This window comes from Rousettus aegyptiacus, unplaced genomic scaffold (genome assembly GCF_014176215.1).
Source record: "Rousettus aegyptiacus isolate mRouAeg1 unplaced genomic scaffold, mRouAeg1.p scaffold_m13_p_13, whole genome shotgun sequence".
NCBI lineage: Eukaryota > Metazoa > Chordata > Mammalia > Chiroptera > Pteropodidae > Rousettus > Rousettus aegyptiacus.
The window spans coordinates 55,231,251-55,246,303 of record NW_023416288.1 but is presented as its reverse complement, the minus strand read 5'-3'; the positions used below and the strand labels follow the sequence as shown (position 1 = coordinate 55,246,303).

Here is a 15,053-nt window from a genome sequence, read left to right as displayed (position 1 = left end):
TGAGGAAGAAATGAAAATATGCCTTGTACACAGTAAGTACTCAAATGGAATAAAATTAAGATAATGAGGGCTTCTGTTCCAAAGCCTGTCTGCAGCAGAGCACCTGATTCTTCCCACCCTAAATTGAGGGGTGGGTGACACCCCACATTCCACAGTGATGATCTGTCTCACTGCTTGGTGGCAAGACATCCGGTTAGAAGTCTAAGGAGCATAGGTACTGATGATCCCTAACAAAGGCTAAACATCCCACAGGTTCATAGATAGCATGTGTATTTTTACAGATTTGTTCGGATTTAGTTTCCATCAGCTGGAAGAACACAAGCCAGTAAGGGAGAGGAGGTGTGAATGAGCTTCGAGCAACAGGTGTTGAGGTGTGTTTAAGCGTGTGCACTCTGGCCCCCTGGCCCACCTGCTCTAGCAGGTGTTAGTACAGGAAGAGCCCTGGTCTTCCTGCCACCTTGGTTTCCATGAATCTGCACTTGGGCTCCTCCTCCACAGCAGATGCTCTGCCCACTTCCTGCCCCCTCCCAGGCTCCTCTCCTGACCGGAAGTGCTGCCCCCAGTGCTCCTTCCTCCTCGGTCCAAGGCTCCTCAATCACCCGCCCAAGGCAAGGTCTCACCACACTCAGCTCATCCCGGACCTGGTCACGGACCCCTTAAAAGCACTATGTCCAAAACAGAACTCATTTTTCTCACTAAACTTGCACTTGCACCCCGACTCCCCCTTCCCTCGGCGGCCAAGTCACAGCGTGCCTCGTTCTCCCTGGCCTTTCACATCTACCATCTGCTCATGCAGGACTGGGGCTGTGTCCTGTTCACTCCTGCAGCTCCAGCGCTAGAACAGCACCTGGTATCATGCAGGTGGCTCGGTGAGTCTCTGTGTGGAGCCCAGGTTGGGGACAACGAATGCTCTTACACGTCCATCAGAAGCACCCACATCCATGGCCACTGCGTAGCCTCACCTTGCAAATTACCCTTTGATGTTCTTCCCTCTCTTTCGGCAATTGCTTCCCCAGTGATATGTCTAATAAAACAATATGACGCATTACCTTTCACAGTAAGGAGCCTAAATTTGATACAGTTTTTCACACACTCAAATAATTCACCCACGATTCAATAAGCAGAAAAAGGGAACAGGAAGTCAGAATTGGATATAGAATTCAAATTTTTTTCTTTCAAAGACACATTTTATACAACTTCCAACATTTATACTTTCAAACAAAATGAGCCCAAAATACACCAAGCGCTAAAAAAAATCAAAACAGAAGTAATACAATTTTAATTTCAATATTCAAAATACAGAAATTGGAAATACCAAATACAACTTTAAACAAGTCACTTGTCTTCCCCTCTAATAACCAATGTAAGCTATTTAAAGACTTACAAATTTAAAACAGAAACAAAATAAATACTGTACACTTTCCCTGCCTGCAGGCAAAAGATGGGAAATACTGTCGTGAATCGAAAAAAACGCTCGTAAAGCTTCAGCGTCCCACTTCCCAGCCACACCCCACTCCGTAGTCACACAATGTGCTTCTGTCTTCAAAGGACACACATGTGCACACACACTGACTGCCTATACAAACAGACAAGACACTACTCTGCAGACACCCCAAACAAGAAAGAGTGACAGTCACCTTGGACCATGGGCATAAAAATCAGTTAAGGAAAGTCAGTCAGGCTAGCAAAACATTACTACAAAACTAGTAAATACCATAGCCAACAACCATCCCCTTTTCAAATTTCACAGATTTGAAAACCCTAAAATCAATACTACCCCTCCCTACCACCTCCCTCCACCCTTCCATCCCCAAAAAGCCTGCTGAAGCACTGGCAAAGTTAGATGTTTCACAGTAAGTGTGAAAATTCATATTATATAATCTCTTCAAATGAACCTTTCACCCTCTTTCCACAGCATGAAACTGTTATGGCTTAATTTATATTAAAAGTAAAAAAGTTTTCACGGAAGGAAACACAGCCTGCAAAGCTGCACGTGCATTTCCTGATCAGTGCTATTTCATACCTAATGACTGCACGACTTGCTTTTGCAGTCAGAAGCTGTTTTGGAAAAAACTGAGGTTACAGCTTTTGATTCAGTCTAACCATAAATGTAAGGCCCTTAGTTTGGTTTAGGTTTCTTTTGCAAGATAAAATAACCTTGGGGTTCACTTAGCAAGTTACACCTCAGGTCCCTGACTATCATGTGGAAGTTATATGTATGCTTTGTAAAAATAAAATGGTATGAACCTTTGAGGGAAGAAATGATTCCGGGCAAGAAATTAACTCATTATATATTCCACTTAATGCTGGTAACTGTTACCAACCAAAATCTACCACAGAAATATGAGTATGTCTGGGTTACTTTATTCCTGCAAAATATTACATATTCCAGCACTTATGATCACTGTTTTGGTGAAGAGTCTTGTGGGGAAATAGCTGACACTTTGAAAAGGAAATGGCCAAAATAAAACTGGGTGGAGGCAAGGTTTATTTTTATGATTAAGTTCCACTTAGGACTGCTTTCTGAAATAAGGAAAAGTGAATTCAGAATGTCACAGGTCTTGCATAGGTAAACTACTTGGAGGTCAAGGGCTACGTGGTAGCCAGGGTTTATTAGTGAAATAGTGCAGAGCAGATCAACTTGTTGGAAGAATCACTGAATTGAGTTTTAACAAAAAATTTAATGTTGCACTTATTAAGACAAAGCTTAAGGACACTAGAGAGGGCACCAAGGGTGAAAGGAAGACCCTAAAGGAAAGAATGCAGGTAAATAAGTGTTATTTTCCCCTACCTATTAAAGAGGAAAAAAATACTATAGAAGGATAAAACCACGGTCTATCACAATAAGCTAATTGCTTTGGAAATGGGCATTTGCTTATCAATGATCTTAATTTAAAAAATTTGTTCATGTGAGGAATATCAAATATTTGACTTATGGCATGAGGTTCACTGAAAAACAAATGAAAATAAGGGCAGGGTTTTTAGTAAGGCTACAGTACTAAAATTACTTTAGTCCAACAGCAATGTAGTGAGCATATTACTTCTTCCCCTTTCTTTCCACCTGGCTTCTAGTGAGCATATCGACACCACTAGCAGAGGTTGCAGTCACAAAGGAGGGTCTGTGGTAGGGGGGAAGCAAGGTACCAGAGGTCTGTGACCCCAGGTGAATCACTGCCTTGTCTGGGTTTCATTTGTCTCCTTTAGCTAATGGTGACACTCTTTTCCTAAGCTAAAGAGCTGACGCTCGCCTTCTCAAGACTGCTTTAGGTGAAGGTCTAGGGCATCCAAAAATGACTGGTGATTTTAGCTTCTCTTTTTGGAGGGAGCAATTAGCTTAATATTTAATTAGAAAAATGAACTTTTAAAAAATCGTCAGATTGACATTATTAAGCCCTCATCTCAGTGTGAAATCGTAAAGTCCTGATACACTGCAGTAATTACATCCACAGTAGTATACTGGGCTGTATGGTTATTTGTGAACTCTTTGGGGGAGGTCTTGTCACTCTAGAGAGCATCTCTTGAAAAAAGCAGGAAGAAGCTTCATTTCGAAGAAGTCCCACTGTGTCTCCTTTCCTACACAACCAGTGGTTCCTCTCTCTACCCAACAAGCCATTGTCAGACAGCACTGAGCTGTCTCTGATGACTTCCATATTTGGAACCACCATATTTTATCCCACCCCCCACCCTCCGCTCCATGAGTTGTTGCCAAATCATTTTGATTCCGTGACTTATTTTACCTTTATCTAGTGCCTGGAGAGTACGCAGACTCTGAGGAGCAGTACCATCCTAATTCCTCTTTGAGAAAAACCTAAAACTATCTTCCAATTACTTTAAATCTTAATGATTATTGTAAATAAACATTATTCACTTGAGGATAAACATAAACTACTTTACTTCCTTTTACTTCAAGCACTAATTCTGATTTCAATTCAGCACCTTGTAAAGAGTCTTCAGATTTTTTTAGGTAGCATGCTCTAGGCATATGTTTGAAATGGAATAAGTTTTATGAGTAATAGGAGTTTTCATTTAAATGCATGTGAATGTACATTCATTATCACTGTAACTTAAATAATGATAAACTACCTGCAAGTATAAAGTGTTAATAGATTAAGGAATGCTTTTCTATGTTTTTCCTAACTGCATTTTCATCCGAACTTACAAATGAGAAAACTAAGACTCAGAAAGAGTAAGTGACTTATTCAAGGTCACATAGCTGACATATAAATGGCAGACCTTGGACAAAAAGTCAGGTCTTCTGCTCCCTTCCATGCTAAACCATGACCCTCTACTACCAACATTAAAATGTTAACTTTTAAAATGTTTAAAAATTTTTAAATTAAAAAAATTTTACTTCCATTTCTACAGTAGCATAGTATATCTCAGTTGAAACTAATAAATTATGCTTTTAAAAAAATGAATGGTTGCTCTTTTGCTTAAGTTTGCTTAGATGTGAAAATAATACTGCTTATTTCCTGGAGAACATACCTTCAAAGGCAGAGACCATACTTCGACTTTGCATTTCCCCAGAGTACTAAGTAGTGCCTGGCACATAGTAGGTGTTTGATAAATACCTGCTGATCTCATATGAATAAATACAGTAGAGTTCATTAAAAAGGCAATAATTAGGATTATTAAAAAATAGAACAGTATTCAAGCTAAGTATTTAAGTAGTGATAAAGATGGGCTTGTTTTCTCTGAGTTTACAAGATGATTTCATTCAGAATTTTCAATTTGTATGCTTTAAAAATTCATTGATGCTTATGAAATTCAATGTATTTCTAGGATACTAAACTATTATAAATGCCATCTCTGTACTGTTCACATCATTAATCAATACTTGAGAGCATTATATTATGTGACATAATGAATTACAGCACAGTGGATCCCAGATTAGCAGAAGTCACACATTTGAATCAATACAGAAAAAGTATCTACTGCTACAATTAAAATTGCACGCATAAAATCATAGTTGTTTTATATACTGGTACTTGCTTATAACTAGCTAAATGCCACCACTGCTGTCTTCCTAAGCTGCAGTATCTACACAGTAGTATTGTTTGTAAATGAGACTGAGAAGATAAAAGGTTGTCTATTACAGCTGAGCCCAGATACTAGCTGCAGTTTCCTCAAGGTTCAGTCATTTCCATGAGATAAAGGGATGCATCACAGCCAGTAACTTTATAAAACTAGCAAAGTCATTGGATCAGTAACTAAATTTTTATCAATTCAGAAAAGAAGATACATGTATTCTGTTTTAGTGGTTATATTTATTACCTTACTGAAAGTTTTAAACTTAGCTAGTTAATGGGCTAAAACTGCCAAAAATGAATCCACAGTACCTTCACTTAAGAGTTCCACATACTGGCTACTTAAAATTACTATTTACTGGCCTAAGTACAGACAGGGTGGATACTGGCCTTAATTTTAATTCATAAAAATAAACTGTTTTACTTTAATTTTTATAGCTAAAGAAAAAAAGTCAGGTAATTAGAAATACTTAGAGCTGTGAAGAATGTAAAGAAAACGACAACAACAAAAAGCCGGACCATGATGTAATTGAAAAAAAATTGTAACTGTTATTTCTTAAATCAAAACAAAAACATGCGTACTGTTAACTCTAAAATGGTGTCTACAGAAAACCAAAACATCACAGTAATTAATATATTGTGTGGGGAAGGTGGGAGAATCAGACCCAAATTTTCAACATTTTGAGATTCAATGACCAATCAAATGACTGACTGTATCCATCTCCTTAGTTTTGGTATAATGTAGACACAGTTTAAGTAGGCCACTTATAGACATTTAGTATTTCCGTACAAATTCTTCTTGACACCCAGATAAGAACCAGAGTTTGGTCCAGCCACTTGGACCAAAAAGACTAATTCATAAGCTGTTTCATATTTACTCCATGAAATATTGGAATGAAGACAGAGTATAGATCTCTCTTTGAAAACACATATTTGAACCATGAAAGATGATAGTGGAGATTTTATTTTCTTACAGCTACATGTGATACTTAATACAGAAGAGAAAGTCCTGCTACCTCACTGACTAAAAAAAGGGATGTCTATCCTATGCCCATATCTCTTCACGAAAATAAATTTGATCTTATTTGCCTATATTTTCTTTGTAGGAACTTGTAAAATGCTCTATTGTCAAAATTGGAAATATCTTCGCCCCTCCCCTCCCGCTGAAATCGCTTATTTTTATGCCATGGGGAGGGGGGTAAAACATTAGCTATGATTAGCAACTGGCATTTAGTAAAAATTATGCATTAAAAAAATAAATTGTGTTTTAGCTGTCAAAAAAAATATTGCGCATAAAGGAGATAAATGATTATTTACCTTAAAGCTCTACCAGATACTTAACCTCAATATGTGCTGGCTAAGTTAGGACAGATGGAAAACTGCAAGAAGCACCGATTTTACTCCAAATCCATATCTTAGATAATTCTTTAGAAGGTTAAGAAATAAAAAACTAAACACACGCACACCTCAAAAGATCTACTCCAACATGCTTGCATCTATATAATTAATGTAGTATAGTCCTATTATATTACGGCTTATTGTATAGATTTGAATAGACTAAGTCAAATCATATTTTCCAACAAATCAGATACACAGAATAAAAGTGTCGTAAAATATAACCTCTGTGGCAGGTGTCGGCCCTGCCCTCCAATACCAGCAGTCCGAAGAAGGCCCTCTGTAGTTACAAATGTATTTGAAAAACTACAAATATGACAACTTAACCAAACTTATAATACTTTTCCCACAAGTAGGAAGAAGATATTAAAGCTGTTCTCTTTGGGACCCAGATATCACCAGCAAAAAATGAAAATGCAAGAAGCCTTTTTTTACATTTAGAAGAAAATCGCAATGTCAAACGAAATGAGAAATGAGGGGTCTTTGACGCAGTTCTTATGCGTTGGCTATGAAAGTGTTCCCTGCAAAGAGAAGTCTGTTGTGTCATCACAACTGTCGGGGGTGCAGAGGGGGCGGCGGGGTGTAAGGTCATCAACCTGGATAACAGTACGCACCTTGGATGTTAGCAAAAGCGAAGCTAATAGCTTATAAAAAACACGAAATATATAAAATAAAATGATTTTCATATACATCTTAATTTAAAATAATTAATGCATCAAATCCCTGTTTAAGACTTTAACCTGAATATCAAATTTAAGAGTCCAGACTAGTTACTGTTACTGTGGCTCTTCCCCACATGTAACACACGCACTATCAAAAATAATTTAAAAACCTTCACATTCTTAAATCTAAATTAGTGAGATATTTCTCCAGAAATCTTCCAAATAAATAGCTTTAAAAAAGAATTTAAAAGCTGTTAACTTTAAAAAAAAAAATCTGTTAAATAAATTATTGATAATTCTTTACCCTACCACTGAAAATAAATCAAGACACTACCAACAACAAAATGATATTCAAGCCCTGACGAGAGACCCTTTCCAGTTCAAGGTCTCCTTTTAAGGTTCTACCCTCCTTCTTCCTCTCCCCCACCAGGTCCAAAATGGTTATTGCTGAGTGGGTGTGGCACAGTGAAAATGCAGCATCAGGTTCATTTTGTTCTTCGGGCAGTGTTCTCTACTGCACACGCACGGCGGAAGCTCCAGGCTCCCGCACCCCCGAGACTGGTCTCCAAAGGGAAGAGTGGTCCCAGTGGCAGCTCCGTCACACAAAAAAACGTGCATGGCCATTTCTGTTCAACTTAAGGATCTTCCCAAGACGTTGTTTGGCTGTTGCCATTCCTTTTTTTGGACGTTTACCTATAAAACACCAATAACAGTGTAAATGATGATGGAAATCATGCTGGGCACCCAGGATCCGGAAGAGCCCTGGGAGGGCTGCGTGGCAAGCAAGCTCTCAGGTGTTCTGAATGGGCCGAGGCACAGTCCAGGGATCCCACTGTTTAAAGTGGCGGAGAAAGGCCCGCCTCCTTCACAGGACTTTCGTGGCCCTCGCCCAGTCTAATCTCCGCCTATCTCCTCAACGCGCGCTCTTGCCATATTCCACAGGAAACTGCTTCAGCAACGAAAGTGACGACAGTTTCATCGACACCACACATGCTGTTTCTTACCTTTGGACGGTGGATCATACGCTCTATCTCTGTCCTTCAATGCTGTCTATCCTGTCGCTTCCCCCAGCTCGCGTGGCTAACCCCTTATCATTCTTCTCAGGGTCGACCTCCTCCTCCTAAAGGCCACTCTGGATCCTCAGGGGTGCCTAGCATCCCCTCCTGTCCCAGAGTATCTGGGCACACTGCTGTCACTGTACCACTCACAGTGCATCAGGCTGTGAGCAAGCTGAGTGCAGAGACTATGTCCATGTGAAGGGCCGCTGTCACCATCATACGTGGCGAGGGATAAATGTAACCTACAAACATGTAAAAGTTACCTTTCGTTGCCTGGTTGCTGATAGGTGGTGGATTTGACGCAGGTCTCTTGGTGGGGTGAAGGGGCACTGAAAAGGAAGTTTCACCAACTGGCCTTTCTGGGCTCACACTGCCATTACTTATCCGGCATGCCCCCGAAACCAAGCTTGAATTCTGCATACACTTTCCGTTCTGAGGGCTTGAGCCACTGCTGTCCACAGAATTTCTATTTTGTACCTTCTGACTGGTTTCTGATGAGCCTTCCTTTTTGATGCATTTCTGGCTTCTGCTTAGATCCTAAAGAAGACGAAATAAGACTGAATTTTTAGGGTTCCTTTAAGATAAGTGAGGTATTTAACCTTTCTTGCATTAGTGAGTCAAGGGAGAGAAGAAAGAGACCACTGAACTTTGGTTTTCTTAACATGTAGCAGCCACAGAAGAAAACCCTTCATGATGGCCGTCTCATTCCAAAGCCTAAGGGCTCTGAAGGATTTGAGTATTAAAGTTACATCATAACTTAAGTCAAGAAGAAAGCATAATCTCTGGCAGGGGGAGGGAGAAGAGGCAGAGAGAGAGAATATGAACATATTTTCAGCAAGCCATCCTGCTCGCAGCGAGCATGTTGCGAAAGGAACCCAAGATGGGAGACGCGGCCCTACTGTTTCCTCCGGATGTCAGCTCCCACAGCGCTCTCACTGGGTAACGTACTGTCTTTTTTTAGAAGCTAACTTATGTTGTTTGCTAAAAAAAATCCCTAGATCCTGAGCCCGAAGCCTGCTTTTACTGTAACAATTCTTCCTTCAGTCCCCTAAGACTGTTGAGTAAACTGTCAGGAAACAAAGAAACAATCTACGGAATGTCCTGAATGTCCTGAAATCAATGCAGAAGTGATGACCCGAAATGAAACTAGAAAGGAAAAGACAAACTTGGAAAGAGCACACTTCGGATGTGCTGTTTCCTAAAACTCGTCTTGGTTTTGTGTGTGTATGTATGCGTGGGATGTACAATAGCCCTCTGATTCTTTGCTTTTAAACCTTACTTTCTATATATCTCTGATTCTGTAATGGTAGAATAAATTTTAAAAACAGCATTAAACACAGATTTGCTTTAAATTAATCTTACAAATACGTGAGCATGAAGAAACAACTGTTATGATTTGACATGCCTCGCTATAATCTCTCTCTAGATTATACGCAGAAGAAATTTGGTTGTCTCTAAAGTGCTAATCACCTATCTACTTTATTTTTTTTTTCAAAGACAACTATAAAAACAACAGCTAGATTTAGGTAATAGCTTACTTTTAACACTGAATCTTATGTCACAAAATTCATGATAGCCTAGGTACAGCGAGGCACTAAAATATCGTATACTGAATAAGTGAATTATAACAGTTATAGGATTTTTTACCTGACCTTTGACTCTAGAGCATATACTTCTATTAAAAGAATTTATACACGTGAAACTGCCTTAAAAAATTTGGCACTTTTTCTTACTGTAAAATTGGTAAGTATTTAGAAAATAAGCAAAACGAAGAAAATAAAACTCTCTCATGATTCCACTACTCAGTATGCTTGGGGTCGAGGAGGGTTCGGAGCCTCACTCTGCCACATGGGAATTTTAGTTCTTTCGTTGGCTGTCGTTTTCCAAGGTTTCCAGCAAAAGGTTGTATTCGCTTTCCTTGCTATTGTAAACATTTTATTTTTTAAAAAAATCGATTTTGGGTGCATTTTGTTTGGTATAAGCATTAACATGCTGAGACCCCAAGATGAAAAGTGTCTTCTTTTAGAGGAGGGGTTCTTACTTTGGAGTCAATGGGTGGTCAGGGGTGGAGGGTGGAACACAAATCATGAAAAAAAATTAAGCAAAAGTCAGTATTTATGATGAACATTTTTCTGGAAAGAGAATTTATAATTTCCATCAAATTCCCAAAGAAATTCAATACTTAAAATGTCCAAGAAACACTGTTGGAGATTTTTTAAAAAGAGACCCTCTGGTACTTTTCTTTCATGTTTCCTTTTAACCAGACAAAATCTAGTACTGGTGGCCAGCAGTTTTTAACTACTTCCTTGAATAAACTGTTCTTTTCCAGATCACGTGCTATCCACAAGTTTTTCATTGGTCATATCAGAATCTCTAAAAATGTGCATTTAATTGTAATATTTTATCTCCCCAGATCCAGTCAGTGGTTGATAACTAGTTCCAGTTAAAAAAAAAAAAAAGTAAACACGTAGTTAATAACAATTCTAAATCCTTTTTCAATGTTTCAAACCTTGAGTATACCTGAAGATTAAATCTGGAAGTTGAGTCAAATTGTTTAATCCAGGAAGAACTCCTCAAGTCCTGATCTTCAGTCTTGACATGGTGTCCTAAAGAGAAGTATTAATTAAATTTCCTTCACACAAAATTGATCTTAAAGAGTTAGCCAAATGCTTAAAATTGAAAAGAAATTTGTGTTGGCATTTGATTAAAAATGAGTATGCTAACTCTTTAAATATTTATTCATATACATTCACCGCATTCCCTTCCCTCTCAAAAACAAAACAATCATCAGCTCACCATCTTACATGTTAATTCTTTCAATTCTCTCAAAGGCTGTCTTTATATGACAGGTTTTGTGCCAGATGCTGAAGATCTAGAGTAAAATTCTATGGCCATCTGTTGTAGATGTGAAATCAAGTGCAATACACACTCTCTAAAAAAGATGTATTTTTCCATATAGAATAAAGGCATATGTTTGCCTGAATTTTGTAGTATTTCCACAAAATCTTTCTTTTCAAGAAACCAAACAGTCTATCAGAAGACAGAATGATGTAGTAGAAAAACAGACAAACCTAGATTTGAATTTGAGTTCTTCCATTACCAATGCATTTTTAGGCAAGTTATTTAATCTCTCTAAACCTCAGTTTCCTCTTATACAATAAGTGAAGATTTTGAGATCAGATGGTCCTGGGTTCAAATTCCAACACTATCCTGAACACTAAGCTATGTTAGTATGGGTGTATTAAATTTACTTCACTAAGTCCTATTTCCTTTACTTGTAAAGTTAAAAACGTTTTCCTTTACTTGTAAAATTTAAAATGTTGTTTCAAGAATTAAGTGAAATGGGTGTCGAACCCTTAGTACAGAGTTGACATTTAACTACGTGACCATGAACGCAACTGGTATAATAGGCATTTGGTTTTAAAATAACAACATCTTCTCTCCAGTCCTCCCTCCTCAGATGTTTAGGGAAACAAAAATTTTCCCTAAAGGCACAGAGAACAAAATGCTATGTGGCATCACTGAGGCTGCCACTGAGTCTCCTCTCTCTCCTAATACTTCCTTTGCAAGTTGGAAAGAGAATATGCTCAGCCAGAAACAGTTCAAATCCTGCTTTCCTTCCCATTAAAGGAAAACAGGCTTATTGTTCAAGTCAGCAGATTGTTTAAAGGACCCAATATTCCTTCCACTCTGATCAGCTTACGAAAGGGAAATAATACTATCTTTCCACAGCAATGATAAAATTAAGCTGGCAAACACCACTCTCGATCCCAGGTAATTTACATTTTGAGTTCTTACACTGTGTCATCTTACATAATTTGCCTACATCATGTATTTTTTGGCCAATGTGCTCAGTAGCATTTCCAAGAAAAAGTGCACAATGAACAGTTCTTATTCATAATCTCTAACTTTAACGAGGATTATATAGCTATTAATTAAAGTGAGAGTCATGGGTTACTTTTTAGAGACTAATTACGTTTCTTACCACATTCCACTGGTTTATCATAGCGATACAGCTGCCTAACCTCGTGGTTACTGCTGTGGCAGCTGCTGGGGTCCTGGAGAGAGTTTCTTTCACCACTGCAGTCTGTGCTTTGAACATGCCTTTGTAAACACGTGGGATAGTGCAACCCTGCCATAGACAGCATGCCCTGAATAGCTTCTTCCTCTGTGCTCGTCGAGGTAGGACATTCCCTACGGAGCAGAGAGCCAAAGAGACAAGAGCCTATTTATTCCGATGACATTTTTGATAAAATTTAAAACTAAAAAAATGTTTTCATATCCTTTACGACACAATGTTACGAGACTACTACTACCATCAGCAAGCCTACCTTTTAATTGAAATTTCACTTCTAGATGGCTTTTGGCTCTTTTGAAGGAAGTTCCTCATCACATTAGACTCTTCCTTACAGTTTGATGTTATTTTTTGTTTCTTTTCATCACCTGAACTTTCAGACTCTTCAGTGGTAAAATTATTTTTCTGAGATAATAAATAATGGAAGTAAAGCTATATAAGAAATCTGATTAAATCTGTACAAACCAACAAAAAACACTTTACCCATCTAGGGAAAGAGTCTTAATTATCATGGAATTATTTCTATATTTCACATAAATGTGAAAATCTCTAATAACTATAGTAATATAATTCATTAGTAAAAATACACAGGTACAGGTTTTCTTTATGGTAAAATGAAATATCACCTATGAGAGATAAGAAACATAAGAGCAGTATCTCCCTCCACTCTTTCTAAAATCAGAGAAAAGCTATGTTTATCAAATGTTAATAGTCACATGTTGGGGGTGTGTGTGTGTGCGTGCACACATGCGTGTGTGTGTAATTACTACCACTACAGACAAAGACCCTGTGTTACAAAGGTCAGAAAGACAGGCTTTGGGAAACGCTGTCATTCACTTTTCTCCTAGGTAAAGGAAAGTAGGGTTCATCTTTACATCAAACAGACACAAGTCGCAGGCTTTTGGGCATACCAGTGCAGTGCAATCAGGTCCAGAGTCTTCTGAATCAGAAATATCGGAATATTCTGATGATCGATTCCTGAGTTCTGATTTCACACTTGTAAAAAACCCTGAGAAGGGGAAAGAGAGAAAGAAGGTCATTAGAATTCTATGAACAGGGCGATACGAAAATCTGTGCAGCTTCATCGTTTCTCCGTCGCTCTTGCTCGATCCTCATTTCTCATTGCTTCACCTTCTCCATTTTCCTTCCCCCAGGGATTTTCTCCCCAATCGACCAAGATAAGGATTGCAGTGTATTCTAAAACCATTTCTGGAATTTACTGAACATGATTTTATATTCCTTATCTGGAAATTTTTAATATCTTTCTTACCAGAAAAACTCCTCCAACACTATAGTAAGCTACAAGATGCTTTTTACTCTCCCTTTTGCATTATTTCTCTCCAGAGAAAACAAAAAGGCAACTCCCTAAACCTAAAAAGCATTCGAGTCGAGAGTGACTGCAACAGGCCTGTACACTGGGCCTTAGCGCTCGCTGCCTTCCTCCTCTACAGCAACTGCTGGATGCATTCCATTAACCACCTTTCCCCGGCATGTGAACAAATGCAGTTACCAACTGCAGCAATATGGAAGGGCATGTGAAGGCCCTAAAACGTGCTGAGAAATTAATACTTCACTCAAAGAAGATCTCCGGGAGGTACTACTACTTTTCACACTGATGATAACCAATTAATAACCAAGTCGAGACCTTCTTGTCAGTAGGCAATCGTAAAACAACACAAGGATTACTAATAGCTTCAGATCGGCCGGCCAATTATGTCTTCTAATTCTGAAAACCACATACGTGTTAGCTAAAATTATATATGAAATTGCACTGAACTTGCAACTGTTTTATCATTTGGAGTAGCGGTCCATAAAATACATGAGCTTTCACGTGACTCTTGTAAAAACTGTCACTAGATGAGTGTGTCACTGACTCGCACACATCCTCATCATTAACAACACCTTCCCTGGGCTCTATACCCCTCCTGGCATTCACGCTCAGCATTTCTGTAATAGATAAACTACTCAGAAATACTTCAGATTTCTCAAGAGTATTAGAGATGCAAGCATTTTCAATCCTGCTACAAATATAAGAACTTTAAAATTAACAAGTTACGTCGCATAGTATTATCACATTAGTAATGAGCAGACCTTTAAAATGACCATTAAAACAAACATACTGTTAAGTGGTTTTTGCGATTCTTCATTCTCCACCCCCTCTATTCCTGAACTCTCTTCTATCTTCACTTGTGCCTTTTTTGTCCTTCTCTTATCCTCTTCATTTTCACTATCTGCTGTATAAAGACTTTGATCCGCGAAGGGCTGTCTTTCATCTCTGTATATGGGAGGGGTGGAATAATCGTCAGAACACAGTGCATCTGTGCAGCCAAACAGTACCCTCCGCCCCCTTAATTTGCAGACAGAATGGACAGACACCGAGACGTGTTCCTCACGTTTCAGTCAGCTGTGCAGCAGTATGGAGCGGGGATTAAGTGAGCAGAGGGAATTCCCTGAAAACGAATCTGTTTGATACTTTGATCTGGTTTACGTACTTAATTATTCTTCCATTTGTCAGCAGTAATCGTAGATCGTTATCTTTCGCTCTCCATTCAGGCACCGTGGAAGATGGCTGGAGATGTTTGTTAAATTTTCCATTCAGTTTAGAGCTCAAGATGTCCTTAAAGCATAAAAACAGAACTTATTTAACTTCTACCCTCAGGGATATCTGCTTGACCAAAAGAATACAGTGTCCCACCGTCTCCTGCCTGGGGCCCGGCATCCCAGACTGGGCTGGGCAGCTGCCGGCCAGACAACATGCAGTGGTGAGGCACTAAAACGAAACGGTTCCTAAAACCGAAGCAGGAAGGTGGTTCCTCTCTCTGCAGGGCCATCCGCA

The 15,053-nt window shown here is 38.9% G+C and overlaps 1 protein-coding gene across 2 annotated transcripts in view; it reads right to left on the bottom strand.

The window, feature by feature from the left end:
- Nucleotides 1–1,147: 1,147 nt before the first annotated feature.
- The window catches only part of KDM7A (lysine demethylase 7A), a 63,416-nt gene continuing 49,510 nt past the window's right edge, over nucleotides 1,148–15,053 (bottom strand). Inside the window, exons 13-20 of one of the 2 annotated variants that reach the window (XM_016161897.2) lie at nucleotides 14,710–14,834; nucleotides 14,338–14,492; nucleotides 13,129–13,226; nucleotides 12,474–12,622; nucleotides 12,128–12,336; nucleotides 10,663–10,748; nucleotides 8,406–8,679; nucleotides 1,148–7,777 (exon numbers count right to left, since the gene is read on the bottom strand). In XM_016161897.2, the coding sequence (XP_016017383.2) occupies nucleotides 7,683–7,777; nucleotides 8,406–8,679; nucleotides 10,663–10,748; nucleotides 12,128–12,336; nucleotides 12,474–12,622; nucleotides 13,129–13,226; nucleotides 14,338–14,492; nucleotides 14,710–14,834 (1,191 nt within the window). In that variant the 3' untranslated portion in view covers nucleotides 1,148–7,682. The other variant, XM_016161896.2, reaches the window with a different exon arrangement.